The sequence below is a fragment of the Poecile atricapillus genome, chromosome 1 (genome assembly GCF_030490865.1).
Source record: "Poecile atricapillus isolate bPoeAtr1 chromosome 1, bPoeAtr1.hap1, whole genome shotgun sequence".
Lineage (NCBI taxonomy): Eukaryota > Metazoa > Chordata > Aves > Passeriformes > Paridae > Poecile > Poecile atricapillus.
Window position 1 is genome coordinate 124,677,754 of NC_081249.1, and position 14,869 is coordinate 124,692,622.

General features: G+C 44.3%; 1 protein-coding gene across 1 annotated transcript in view; it reads right to left on the minus strand.

The window, feature by feature from the left end:
• Positions 1-5,172: 5,172 nt before the first annotated feature.
• The window catches only part of SWAP70 (switching B cell complex subunit SWAP70), a 34,469-nt gene continuing 24,772 nt past the window's right edge, over positions 5,173-14,869 (minus strand). Inside the window, exons 7-12 of the mRNA XM_058855727.1 lie at positions 13,825-14,006; positions 10,284-10,391; positions 8,930-9,096; positions 7,980-8,178; positions 6,554-6,650; positions 5,173-6,236 (exon numbers count right to left, since the gene is read on the minus strand). Of these exons, the coding sequence (XP_058711710.1) occupies positions 6,127-6,236; positions 6,554-6,650; positions 7,980-8,178; positions 8,930-9,096; positions 10,284-10,391; positions 13,825-14,006 (863 nt within the window). The 3' untranslated portion in view covers positions 5,173-6,126. The remainder of the gene's footprint in view (positions 6,237-6,553; positions 6,651-7,979; positions 8,179-8,929; positions 9,097-10,283; positions 10,392-13,824; positions 14,007-14,869) is intronic.

Here is a 14,869-nt window from a genome sequence, read left to right on the forward strand (position 1 = left end):
CCCTGCTCTGCAGCCTGGCCCAGCACGGCTGTCCAGCACCTGGTGGCGTTCCCTTGTCCCCTTCCCCTCTGACAGGCTGGCTCTCGTACCGCGCCCCATGCCTGCGCCGCTCCTTGAAGTACGATTTCAAGGAATGTATCTCTGGATTTTCTCCTGCTGGTGGGAAGGATTTGCTGGCTGGAGGTGGGCTGAGAGCAGCTGCAGGCTCGGCTCTTGCCATCTGTAAAGGTGACAGTGAGGAAGGAGAGAGTGCTGGAGCACGGGCAGGTGACTTTCTTTTGCCACAGGGGCCATGTGCAGCTAAGCTGCGAGACCAGGCTTGGGATTTTTTGGTTATTTTGGGCAAGCCATCTCCCCAGAAAGCTCCACAGGCCAGCAGAGGCATTGTGCAACCCTCACATGCAGGCCATGCTAAAGCAAAGCAGCAAACACAGAAGGTGCCACCTCCATCCCCACAGGGAGCAGTGCCACACCACTCAGCTTTTGGTGGCAGCCTGGGTGTGAGCAGGCTGTACCCTGCTCCATCATTTCCCACCTTCTGTCTGGGAATAAGCAGTCCATGGGCACGTGGATCTTTCTGACAGGGAGGAAAGACTGGCTGAAAAATGAAGCGTGTTCCTCCCTCACAGGAAGATGTGGTGGTTGACTTCATGGCTTGGAGAGAGTAAAATGGCCCAAAGCATCAGTGGCAAAGGAAATGGCTCAGAGAACATAACCTTGCACTGCTCCAAATGCAAAAATTCGGCCCCAGTGTGAGAGGGACTTTCTGAAAATATCTAAGCAAAGTCTGACCATAAGTTTTTTAAGCGTGGTTTGTTTTGTTGAGTTTTGTTTTTTATTCTTTTTTAGTCAGGACTGAGGAACCAGCACCCCAGAGAACCTGCATTTCCCCAGCACTTGCACCTTGAGTCACGGCTGAGCTGCACAACAGAGTGAGAAGTCTCCACTTGCTCTGATAGGCATTGAAACAGCTAAATTGTGTCAACACCAAGTCCAGGCTGCTTTTGAAACTGTCTCATGTCTATGCCAGAGCTTTTAATCCCATCTGAAATACCAAGGTGTGCTCAGAAATAATGTAACAATGACAGTGACAGCAGGTGTGTCACTCTTGAGGTTGCATGAAGACATTGTTAGGCCTGGATCCTGTCAAAGGCTCCTGTGTGCTGCGGCCACAGCAGGCACTCTATTAATTAGCAATTATATTAACAACTGCGTGTAAAACTGGTGCTGGATCAAGCTCCTTTGGCAGGCAGAAAAGTGATGTGAGCTATGAGCACGCTGAGTAGGGTAGAAAGGGTTCTTTTTTGGGGGGGTCTTATTAAGGAATTTAAATGGTTGATGGGGGAATGTGAGTGCATTTGTGCTGGAGATTGTGATTTCTTTTCCCCTTGTTATCAATATTCTGTCCAGTCTGCCACAGGCTTTCTCCTGACCCTGCTGCTCATATCCTTTTTTACATTTCTTTTGTCAATTAGGCTAAAATATGACACAAAAGGTGGGAGAAGGGCTCTTGTCAAGCTGTTCTTCTGGGGCTGTGCATATAGGTGTTAAAAACTGCCTCATTAAATCTCCCTCTCAAGGCTTTTCAGGATGTTTTTAATTTAACTGTTTTGCATTATATCATTCCAATTTTAATTTCTTCTGGAGGTGACATGCAACTACATTTGCCAAATATTTTTTTCATCTTACATGTTAAAACAACCACTGGCCTTTCCCATTTTTTGAAGGATGGTATTTTTGACATACCCAGGAAGCCAGTTCATAAGACAGTGCTTTTCTGTACTTTTGAATCCTGGCATTTCCAGAGAGTTGGAGTTCACAGTGATTGTGTGGAAGCCACAGCAACCTCTAAATCCACGAAGTATCACAAAATTTCTGTTTGCATTTTATTTTGGCCACATTAGCCCTGAAGCACGGCCTGATGTCCTCTCCTCACACACGCCCATCCCGTTTGTGGCTTGAAGGGATGAGGGCGAGTCCTGCTCCCGAAAGGGGAGTACGTGATGCTGGGCACGTCCTCGGCTCAGCCCGGCTCCCGCAGCCTCGGGCCGCCTACACCTGAGAAAAGGCTCTTTGCAGGGAATTAACCTCCCTCACACATTTTTAACTCGCTCTGCTTCACCGCCCTTAGGAAAGCCCGAGCTGCGGGATTGCGGGATGCCGTATCCAGCATTGTCCTCCCGCCCTGCGCCGGGTTTCCCTCGGGAAATGTGGCTGAATTAACTCACAGGCCCCTGGTAACAAAAAACCTCCTTTTCTCCCCAGGCTGACGGGATGTCTGTGGGCATAGAGAGCTGGCAGAGGAAGAGAACGGGCTCCTGGAGCAGGTACAGAGGAGGCAGGCAGGCAGGGAGGGAGGGGACGGTGTCGCATCGCATTTCCCCGGCAGGGGCAGCAGCGGCGGGGTGGCTGTCCCGGGACACCCAGACAGCCCGGGAACACCGCAGCATCACCGGGGAACACCGGGCTGGGCCACCACGAGGTGGCAGCCGGAGCCCAGCGATGAGACAGCCCCGGGTCCCCGCCCGGAGCGCTCCCCTTCCTGCCCCGCCGTGCCCAGCTCCGTGTCCGGGGGTGCCACAGTGACCCCAAAAGATTTGTTAAAAAAAACCAAACCACCACCACCAAAAACCCCCCAACAACAAAGAGAGAGAGAGCCACAATTATCAAGTACCCAGCAAGTAATGGCAGAATTCGGAAAGCCCCTAAAAATCTTGTGACGTGCTAAAGGAATTTGCCATTCCCTGAGAGGACAAGCGTATGGCACAGCTGCCGCCCTTCAGCACCCCTTCCTTTGGGAACAAATAATGACCTCTCGCCCCGAAGCAGCTGAAAGGCCTTGTGGATATCCCCTTTCCTGGCCCTGCACCTGTTTGCTCAAAACTGCTTCACGTGTTTGAGATAAAAATCAGAACAGTTATTTTCTGCCTGCTTTTACTGAGAGGGAAGGTGCCGCTCCTGTTCCAGGTGTCCTGCGTGACTGAGCCATAGGATCACAGCATGGCTTGGGTTGGAAGGGACCTTAATGATCACCTGCTTCCAATTCCCCTGCCATTAACAGGGCCAAACAGGTGTTTCTTTTGGGGCTGGGGTCCCCCACCTGTCCCAGGATATAGATTCTGTCCTAAGGCACTGCTCCTTTCCCCCACAGAGGATTTGTTTTTGTGCTTGCTCATGCAGGACAGTGAAACAGGAGAAACATGAGCTGCTGGAAAGCCAGCCTGTTACAATTTGGGAATGTGTGATCAAGCGAGCACAGCTCATAAATCAGGTCCATAAAATGGTCACAGGATAAAAAAAAACCCAAAAAACAAAAACCCCAAACCAAACCCCATCCTGTTTGGAGGGAACAGCACGGTACTGGGGTTGTGGTTTGCAGGACTGTTCCAGCAGCAGCAGGTAAATGAAACCTCAATCTGGCAGACAAAACCAGCGGGCTGAGCCCTCCAGTGCATCTGCCAAGGGTTCAGAAACAGCAGCCACAGCTTTCCCCTGGCCTCTGTGTAAGCCTGAAGTGCAGTTAGGGCTTCTCGGGCAGAGCAGTGGCATCCCTAATCCCACAGTTCACTGGGGATATCCTCAGCATGAGCAGGCTCGCTGGTCTGTGGAACAGGAGAGCAGAAACCCTTGGCCCCAGGGGACATGATGGCACACTGGGATGCAGATTTCCACGCTCCCTGATCCATGACCAGTGGTGGCTCATAGCTCTGTGCTCCCTTTGGATGCTGCTCAGGGTGGCTCAAAGGGGCTCATTCTCAAGCGGTACTTTTGCTCAGCATGCAAACGGTTTAATATTTAAACCAACCACTCCCCCCATCTTTACTGAGCAAAGCTTCACACAAAGCTTTGCCAGAGCAAGCAGGGACAATGAAGCTAAAAGGAACCTTGTCTCATTTCCTCTTCTGCCTGTAAGATCTGACCCCAGACAGACAGACAGACAGACAGGGCAGACACGTTGAGAGGGGCTGCTGTGTCTGTCCCAACAGCTCCCTGCTGAGCCTGCCCTGCCCTTGCCCCAGGCTGCAGCAAGGAGCACTGAATAGAAACACTTAAGAGCAGGAGTGCTGCTAAAACAAAGTCTGTGTTACCATGTGACCGCTGCCTTTATTATGCCTTTAACATCCCATTGATCGACCATTCAACTTCTCCCACACAACAGTCGCTGGATTTTGAACTGCAACAGGCCAAACGAAACCCAGGCAATAAGACAGCCATTAATCCAAAATGTAAATGACTTTATATTACTTTATTAAACAGCCATTTCTAAAGAACAGTAAAAAATATGAAAACAGGCATCATTTGGTGTTCTTAAAAAACCATTGTCCAAAATAAAGACTGTTAGAAAAATTAAACAAGTTTAGCCCCAATACCCCTTCTGCTCTCCACATAAAATGTTTGGTAGTTATAAATACTGTTCCAGCTCCTTTAGCAAAGTTTAACCTTGTATACATTAGTAATTCTATTACAAGTGGTTGGGTTTTTATTCACATTGCTCCTGTAAACGTGATCAATTTAAAAAATGCCTTGTTACCAAGTTTAAGAAACTACTGTTTTCCTGTACAGTGAGTATAAATAGGAAGATCCTGGATTCTCCTGCCATTCTAATCAGCACACCATTTACTGAAACACTAAAGATTTCAATTAGTATAAAAATATAACCAGAGAATAAATGTCTCAGAAGGTTCAGTATTTGAGTGAGTCTTAGTTAATAGGCAAATAAAATGCTATTTATGACTTCCAAATCTGGACACCACTTCTGTACAGCTTCTGCTCCTCCAAGACTCAAAGTGCTGCACACCAAGGCACTGCTTATCCTCCTGAAAAATTCACTTCTTATTTACTACGAATAATTTAACATGTAGCTGAACTAACAAGCAGGTGAGGGATGGATGCCCAGGGTACAGTCCAAGCTGCTCACAAGCCACACCAGTGGGCACCTGCTCCCCAAGGGGGGCATCTCAAAATGTCTCTACAAGTTGGCAGGAATCGGGTTTACTGAGCAATGGTGGTGTAGGAGATCTGCAAAGCAAAGTCACACGTTTGCTCCTTTTCCCTACAGAAACAGAAATAACTGGCTTTGTCCCAGGAGAGAATGGTAAGGCACAAACAGCAGGCTCCTTTGGGAAGCCTTGGAACTAGAAAGACTGAAGTGATTTTATTGACAATAATTACTTTTTCCTTTTTTTTTTTTTCCTAAAGCAGTATCACTACATATTTATCATTTTTATTTAAAAATTTTCTTCTTACATTTTTTTAATCTGGCCTCCAATTAACAGTAAGAGAAAAGTCCTACATCTAAAATTGGTGGGATGATTCAGATTTCTTGCACAAACACAGCCTTGACACAGACGATATTTGCCCTGTGTGCGCTACCACCTTCCATTCATCTGCTTCAGAAATCTGTGAGCCAAAACTTCATCTTTTAAACTATGAAGAGAACTCTCAAGGCTTTATTTAGCACTTCTCAAGTATGAGACAGTACAAAAACAGTTTTGCATGACTACTTTTTCCAAATGTCTTACAGCAGCGTTCCCTACATGCCTATCTCCAGCTCTTTTGTTTCGATTCCTACAAAGAGAGGGAAACAGGATACCAGATCCAAGCACCCAGTGATGCCAGCCCCACCTTGCCAAGGGAATGCGTCTGAGCACTAAGCACTGTGCAGAGAGCAACACATGGGCAGAGCAAAAGTAAAAGCTGGAAGGAAAGGTAATGCTCCATTCTCCAGGACTGACTTATCCTGGGTTGAAATTACACTAAACAGAACCAGCAAAACAACTGCTTCCCTCACTTTCTGGAATGAAAGTGGTGCTGCCTGACTGGTTAGCTGCTGTCAGATTGTTACAGGCTAGTATAGGAACAACTCTGTCTGTCACAAGCTACACTTCAATACAAATTTTCAGTTGCAAAGTCTTGGAAAAGTGAGGGAAAACAGCACATCCTGTCAGACACCACCCATGCAACGGCTGAGCTCTGAGCAGACCCTCTAGCATGGTGAACAGCATTGCATGAGCAGAAAGGCCCAACCTGCTGAGCAAACTAAACTTTGTAAGCGAGAGGCTGCTCTGTGCAAAGCAGAACGAGGGGAGGTGGGCTCCTGTCCTGGCCACATGTCAGCTGCCACCGTCACTCGGAAGTGGCTTTCTTCCCTTTCCAGCTCCTTTGTCTTTCCTCCAGTTCAGCTTCAGTGAAGGCAGCTGGGCCCCAGTTTGTGATTAAGTGAGGATTCTTGGAGCCTGGAAGAGAGAGAGAGCAATACTTGAGACAGGCAGTTCTGACAGGGACATCACACACCCACAGTGCAGTGCTCAGGCTGATCCTTGCTTTGTTTTAAACATAAAGAAACCAACGATAATGATAATAAAATCCTTATAGTAGGGCCAGTAGAGGTAAATAAAGTTCCCATCAGCAGTTGTCACAAAGGGTGATGTTTATTGGCTGCTGTGAAACCAGTAAACTACAGGAAAGGCAGACTTCAGTAAGTCACCAGGTGGTGTAAGTACATGAGTCAGAATGGATACATATTTTTATAACTCTTCTGTTGATAACTCACCTGGCTCTATTAGTCGAATCAATCCCTCATGATGAGCTACTTTATCTTTCCAGCTCTTGGTGTTATTAGCTGCCGTTTCCAGCTTCTTCTTAACCTCCTGAAATAAGAGAGCCCGCTTGAAAACAAGAACAGCTTTATTCTGTTTATATAAAAAGATATATACCTTTTAAACCAAAAGCCAGAACCATGCTAATTCCCCCAGCCCTCTGTTTAGTGTGGAACCATCCTAAGCCATTTCGTCACCACCCTCCACCCCCCACCCCCCCCCAAAAAAAATTGTCAAACCAGAATCCCAAAATAACAAGGTTTTACAACGTTCTGTAGCTGTGTAATGAAGCTAGTCTTCATTCTTCAGCCTAGACTGGTCTTTTGGGCAATTCCAAATGGAAGGCTAGAACATTTAATTATTTCTAAAATAATTGTTTTGTGGATTTTTTTTGTGGTTTTATAAGTCTATTGTATTCAGCAATTCCTTTGGAGTAGTAAATGATTCTTCCCATACAAAAAGCCTGAGATGTCACCTAAAAAAGAGTCAAGTACTAGCCAGAAGCAATCTAGTGATGATGTGAGATTTAACACCACCCTGGGAAGTTGTAAAGTGGCCACAACTACCCCAGCTGGGCCCTTGCTTGCAGTGAGTGCAGCATTTGTGTTCTGTGCCAAGCAAGACAGCTCCCTGGCTTGTCCTTCTGAGCTCACCCCATAAACACCCTCCCCTGTTAAACACAAACCCAGCCAGGCTCTCTTTCCTGACCTAAAGAAATGCAGGATCAACGCCTCTCTAGCCCTGGAAAGCATACAGTACTTCAGCCTCTGTACTTGGATTCTGGCTCTTACTTCTTCCATGAATAGTCACCAACCTTCCCCAGAAACACTTAGCAGGGCAGAGAGCAGGCCTGGCATCTGGGACATGAGGCTTTGATGCACATTGAGAATCTGAGCTAATTCTTACCTATCTTTAACTGCTTAAATGCATTTTTGAAGAGTAGGTGCCTACAGTAACACATTGATTTTTTATCTGTTGAAGACAATACTGTGCCGTGACATCATCAAAACACGGCAAGAATTACTAACTCAGAAGCAAAATGCACCCAGTTATGGCAGCAGTGGGGCTGCACATGAAGTGAGTCTGCAGGAGAAGACAAATGTACACAGAGTATTTCAGGATGTGACTGAGCTGGCCTGCATGCAAATCACGACAGAAATAAATAAAAGAAGTTCGGAGGTGTGTCTGAAACAGATCCTCTTCTTCCAATATATCTAGTGGACTAGAAACTGAGTAAAAACTAGAAAAAAAAACCAAAACAACCCAACTATCCTACCTCTTATTGTAACTTTTGTGCCATACTAACCCTTGAAGAAGCATAATATTGAAGAACTTCACTCTATGGGTAAGGATGAGAGGTTTATGACCAGAGCAGCTCACCTCATACTGCTCAAGGGCCTCTTTCCTTTCCAATTCAAGTTGCTTCAGTTGCTGCATGGCCACTTGAAGAGCCTGTTCCTTCATCATTCTCTGGTTTTCCAGCTCTTGCTTCTCTGCTTCTGTCATCTGAATGGTCTGTTGCTGCTGCAAATGCCATTTTTCCAGTTCAGCTCTCTTTGCTGTCTCCTCTTCCAGCAATCTGTAATGGGGATTGCGATGTTAATTGTGCTTTAACATAAGTTGTATCCATGCAGGGAAGACAAATTAATTTTTTCTGTCCTTCTTTTTTAAGGGGAAGAGAATACTGTTCAAAAAAACAACTTGTGAAGCAGGGAAAAAAGTTATTGTTTGTTGTCTTGCCTTCAGTGTCATGCCAGCAGTGCAAGCAGTCTGACTGCTACAAAGGGCTATTCAGAAAATGTAGTCAATAATGCAAATACACAACACAGAGCCCCAGAAGAAACAGGCATGCGTAAGTTATCTTCATTGTCTTAGGAGGACTGAGTATATGAAGAAAAAAAACCACACTCCACAAAGTCCCTGTAAGAGGAAATGTAACCTTTTATCATTATAGTTTAAACCTGTAATAAAATAGAGCAGAAAGTAATTTTTACAGTTACTGCTTTATAAGATAAACAGCTGAAAAGCCTGTACAGAGTGATCTCAGTTTTTCACATGCTGACATGCACAACACCTGATGGAAAAATAACTGCACCTGCTTTTCTAAAACTGCTGAGCTTGCCCTCTGCTAAAGGCTAATCAGATATATTTTAAAAATCAGAAACAGCAGCTTCAGCCTTCATATCTTAAGGAAAAGTGAAATCTGTCCTGTGTTTGGACTGGAATGTAGCTCCCCATTCCAAGAGGCAAACAGCCATTAGTAGCAGGGCGCAGGTACTCACTGTTGGCAGGGGGAACTGAAACACTTTTCTGCCTGGTCAAAGCCATACCTGGCCTGAAGTTTCCTCACAGTCTCTTCATCCTGGCGTGCCTGTTTCTCATCCTCCAGTGCTTCCTGTAGCTGTTTATACATTTCTTCCAGTTCACGTACTCTTTGTAAATACTGTTCCAGTTCAGATGATTTCTGAGCAACCTGCTCTTCCATTTTTTGTCTCACCTAGCAGCATAAATTTGGGACACATGAGCTACCATTTTACTCAGATTTCCATTTTTTAAAGGAATTGCCAGGTTTCCCTCAGGCCACGTTTTCAGAGACAAACCTTTTCCTGCTGACTGCAGAGCAGAACTGATAAAATTGAGGCTAGGTCTGCACATGTAGAACTAAGAGAATTTAAAAAAATAAATAATAACACAGGCTACTTATATTGACATACTTCCTGGAAGCACAGAATTTCTACAGGGGTTCAAACCTAATTTCAGACAGTTTGATCTTGTTGCTTAATTTACAGATACACAACTGAAGGAAGAGAAGGGTTGTAGAGAGGCCAGACATGAAGGTCAGGCTGCTTTAATGGTGCTGTTTTCACTCCCCCCTTGACAGCAGTGTTATCTCACACACTTATTTCTCTAGATGATGGCACAGGATGGGTAAAGGGCTGGAAAACAGCGAAGGAGGTTGGCATGTCCTGCCCCATTGGTCTGCAGCCTGCTCCCCTCAGCTGACCCAAATCCCAGTGACCCAGAAAGGAATTACATTCAGGAATTCATGCTCAGCCCATAAAGCAGCACTGTGTGCATTAATGTTCTGAGATGTCTCATCACATCTTTTTCTACTTCTTTTCCCCAGCTAATAGAACAACCTGACAAAGCCCTTGAAGACAGAAAATCAGTTCTTTGGGGAATCCTCAGTGTAGCTGAATAGTAACAGAATTTTAGAGCAACAACATTTCTTCACTTTTTATATTTGTGTGTGTGTATAATTGTAAAAGAACCCACAACATTAAAAAGCAACAATTCTAGGAACACATGAAATGCATTTTGATTATGCCTGATCAATTTTGCTTATTCATACAGCAAGTACTGACCCCAGATTCTCCATCTCTGAAAACTGCAAGGAGAACTTCAGTCTGCATTTATCCTTCAAACAGTCTATTTTTTTCCCAATTTACCAATAATATTTAATCTTTGAATGCTGTACAAATTGTAGCCAAGCTATTCCAGCACTTGAGTTCACCAGTAAAAATATTTTATTCCTACATCTCAAATAAATGCAACACAGATTCCATTCTCCTGCCTCCTGCAAAATCTGTGGAATCCTTTCAGTGGCTTCCTGTGAGGGAAGCCCTTGCTGAACTCATGGCTCCCTATGTGTAATAACAGCAAAACCCCTCGTGCACTACTCACCATTTTTTCTCTCTCCAGCTCCAAACTGAAGCGATCTTGTAATTCAACTTGAGTCTGAAGTCTTTTCTTCTCCTCCTCAGCAGCACGAGCAGCTGCTGCTTCCAGTTGCTGGAAGAGAAGGGTGGGGGATAGAGGGAAGAAAAGAATGAAAAGAAACCAATTTGTCAAAACTAAATAATTTTAAGGGAATGGAACCTAATTTAATAATTTTTTGTTTAAAAAAAATGGGAAAAGCCTTCAAAAGCATCAAGGCACCAGTTTGGGTTTTTTAATGTCTGAGACTATTCACAGCCTTCAAACATAATTTTCTATCTTGATTGTTTGCAAGACAATTTTAAATTTACCAATGAAAAGGCAATTACCTGACTATCCCGAAGTTTCCTCTGAGTCCTACTTTGCTCAAGTGACAGAAATCACTGTATTTCCTCCTCTACCTCAATTGGATAGAAAATTATTATGAAAAACCACATTTCAGGCAGGACTGCATAGGACTTCCAATAGGGAAAACACGCCAGCATGCACAGAGTTCATACAGAAACAGAAATGAGAAGCACCGAATTGCCATGGGAAAGCAGAAGTGCCACAAACTTTGACTAGAATAAGCGATCGTGCAATTGTGAATAATTCTTCTAACATCCCCTAAAGTGCCAAGTAAGGTAAATAAAATCCTGGACCATAATCATCACTTGAAATTAGGAGGAACATTAGCTAAGGCCTGGGAAACAGCTGCTGCTACCTTTCCACATTCTTGCATCTTATTTTACTTTTGCTGCATCTTGATTTCACAAATAAAGACAGTGGTCACAGTTTTTCCTTTTATCAGGATTTCAATCCCTGCAAGGTTAGAAATCTTCAAGCACCACCCTAAACTTTACCAGTACTGAAAAACAAAACATTCTTTCACAAGATTTTCCTAGAAAATTTACCTGATGTTTTTGTTTTTTTTAATATGCTAGGCATATTAAAAAATGCTAGGCTGTGGAAATTGTTTCCACAGACCTTTAGTAAGATCAGGGCACAAGATCAAGATGACATGGACCTGTTGGAGCAATCCCAGAGGAGGTGATACTGGGACAGGTTGTTCAGAGAAGCTGTGGATGCCTCATCCCTGAGTGTGTTCAAGGGCTGGATGGGCTTTTGAGCAACCTGGTGTAGTGGAAGGTGTCTCTGCCCACAGCAGGGGGATTGGGACTGGATGATCTTTAAGGTCCCTTCCAAACCAAACTTTTCTGTGATTCTGTCATGTTCCTGGAGGTACCACATTCAAACCATCCTCCTTCACCAATCTAGATGAACTACTGAGATGCCCCAGTGATTAAAACTGCCAAGCTAAAACTTTCACCCTTTTATGTGCTTGTAGTATCACTCTGGTCTGAAATAGATGGGAAGAAGTGAAAGAGCAGGCTCAGGTTTCTGGGTTTATGTTGCAGAACATAGCACAGAACTGCTCTCCTCTGCAAGGCTTAAATGATGCCAGTGCTTTAGAAGCAGCATTCTTCCCCTGCCAGGACATTCAAAACCATGTAATTGTAATCAAATCCAAGATGCCTATTTAAGTGAAATCTCCTCTAAATTTCCTTCCCCACTTTGAAATTAAACAAACATTGCCAATACTGAGCTGAGAGGGCGAACGTGCAGAGTCACAGCCAAGGGCAGGTGCCAGGCCACTGCCAGAGAGCTCAACAAGAAAATGATCTTTGTCCACTCAGTATCAGCAACTTCCTGCTTGATCCACCCAAGCTGTTCCTACCAGGTGAGGTTTTTGGGAGCTGTGCACTTCAGGGAAAAGTCACAAGTGTTGGAGGGGGAAGTCAACAGGAACACACCATTCCAGCAGGCATTAGCACAGAGTCTCCAAAGCCCATGCAAGACCCCAAATTGAAACAGAAAGGGTGCACACGTCTTCTGCATGCTCCCACACAAGGAAAAACTTACCTTCCTGTCTGTTCAATGTGCACATGTCAAAATTCCATTAAAAATATGAAAAAATGTATTTTAGACAAAAGCATTTATTTTTTTGAAATGTTCTATTGCAGGAGCTATCAGAATACAAACCAGTCCCAGAGTGCACTTTGGCAGATGCTGCATAAATGGTGGCTCACAGCCATCAGGAGCAAATCAACCTCTCAGCTTCCCAGAACAATCCAGTTTCCTGAAGTTCCTTACAAAGCCTTTTTCCTTGAAGAACGTTTTTCTAACACTTAACACTTTCAGTTCCTCCAACAATGTACCTCCCCCTAGTTTCACCTAGGTGAAGTGCAGTGGTTCATGACAGAGCCTAAGATACTTTCCTTGAGAAATCATTTCAATCCAGCCCAATTCAAGAGATGTTTCTGGCCACAACTCTCTTCAGTTTACCCACTGCAATTTTTATGGAACTCCCTGGAGCATGTCAACATCCTACTGCTCCTCTGGGGTTGCTCTCATGTTGTCTTCCCCCCTAAATATATTTCCACAAAGGAAACAATGCAGAAATCCAACCTTATCATTTCTGTTAATGGGTACATTACTTACCAGCAGAAGGTAACACAGGCTACCCTTTATTGTCTATTTTGCATTCTGAATCTTAAACACATAGGTGACTATAGGTGCCAAAATTAAATTTAAAAATGGTTTTCCACTGTCAGACTCCATTTAAGGCAAACCAAATAATATCTACATCAGGACTGGCAGTGCAAGATTAATTTTTAAAAAGACAAATTTCTCCTTGCCACAAATTGTGACAATGACAAGACCTTTAAAAATATGGGGCTTTTTATTATTTTATTTGCTTTCTAGACTCAAAACCTTTAATGCCCTCACAATATATATTATATATATATATAATATATATAAAAATATATAAATATAGCTGCAAAGATTACTGAAGTTTCTTCTAAAAGCTGAAATTGTTTGGTTTTGTTTACAAGAAACTCAAACAATAATGCAGACTTGTCCTAAATGGGAATGTAAAAAAACTGACATTAATTTAGGAAGGTAGTGGAGACATGTAGAGCAAACAAAGGAAGATCTGGATTGCTCTAGCATCGGGAACACAGCAGCCAAAGTGTAAGGCAGCAAGTGGGAAGGGTTTGAATTTTAATATTGGGTTCTAGGCTGTTTTCAAGGCACGCTCCACACTAAAAGCTCTCACAGCAAGAAAAGCCACATCTTTTGTTTTTAAAGATAGAAATTATAGAAATTACATCTGTGGGAAGAGAATAGTTCCCATAAACATACAAATAACGTAACAAAACTTGGGTAAACTATAGAAGAAAATCTTCATGGAAAGCCCCACGTTTGACAGATGTGTCTAACAGAAAAGGAAAACGAAAAACCCAAAAGCAACTGAAAATATTTGTCTCTTCTGTGCCCAGACACCATCCACAGAGCTGGCAGGCTCTTCTCCACCAGCCTGACAATTCCCTGCTCAGTACAGGGCCCTGAAACAAGTGCAGCTCCTCTGGAGGAGTCTGCTCAATGTGCTTGAACAGGACAGAGATGCCCAGTTCAACCCCAGGGACTGAGCTTGAGGCTGGAAGCTTGAGGCTCCCAATCCCACCTTCCGCACGGTCTCCAGTTCCTTCTGCTTGTTCTCGTTGGCCGCCTGCAGCTCCTTCATCTGCCGCTCCAGCTCCTCCTGCTCAGCCAGCAGCTTCTGGCGCAGCTCCTTCCGTTTCTGGCGCGCTTCCTTGTGGGGAGGAGGGCTCCCCGCCCGCAGCAGGCTCACCGTGGTCTGGATGGCTGGAGGGGAGAGGAAGAGAACACCATGAAGGGGAATGCTGAACTCTCTGAGTAGACTTTGGGTTGGGGGTTTTTGAATGTATTTTTAAATCAGAAAGCACTGTCGTTGTCAGTCATCCTAATTCTCTTCAGGCTGACTTCAACACAAACCAGGAGTGAAAGACATTTAGCTCTCAGTACTGGCTGTGTGCCACAAGGACAAGGTCTGGTAATTCCACTGCATTAGGTCAATTCCAATATTGATTTGTAACAGGCTGTGGACATATGACTCACTGATACTCCCAGCTGCAAGAAAACACCCCAACACTACAGGATTTCTTACTACCTGGACTCAGTGACTCACCAAGGAATAAGATGTTATCTATCTTCCCTGAAGCCAACCTTAAACCCTGTATTCTTACAGGTACTCCAAGGGAAAACTTTCTCCCAGTAAGACAGTAGCTCTCATTCACTTACATGCAGAGAGAAAATATTTAAGACAGCAAAGCTGAGGAGTGGCAGATGATTTTGGTATTTTATTCCCATATCACAACCATGAAAAAATATCTCCTTTTGAATCATTCTGACTTTGGTGCAATGAAACACATGCTGCAGGTAAAAAGGGAAGTGTAAATTAAAGCCTGCAGCTCCAAATGTTTAACTGCTGCACATTCTTCAATGGCATTTGCAACAACAGCTTTGCAAGGGCTTCTATCTCACACTGCACATGGATGTACCCACCACATATCTGGGAAGGTCTCACAGGAGGAATACCTCTGCCATGGGAATAGAAAAGCAAGCCCTAATTCCCAGCTTTATCCTCAGCTCACCAAACCATACTACTTCAAGCAAAACTGTAAAACCAAAGCCAGTATTTTACAGTG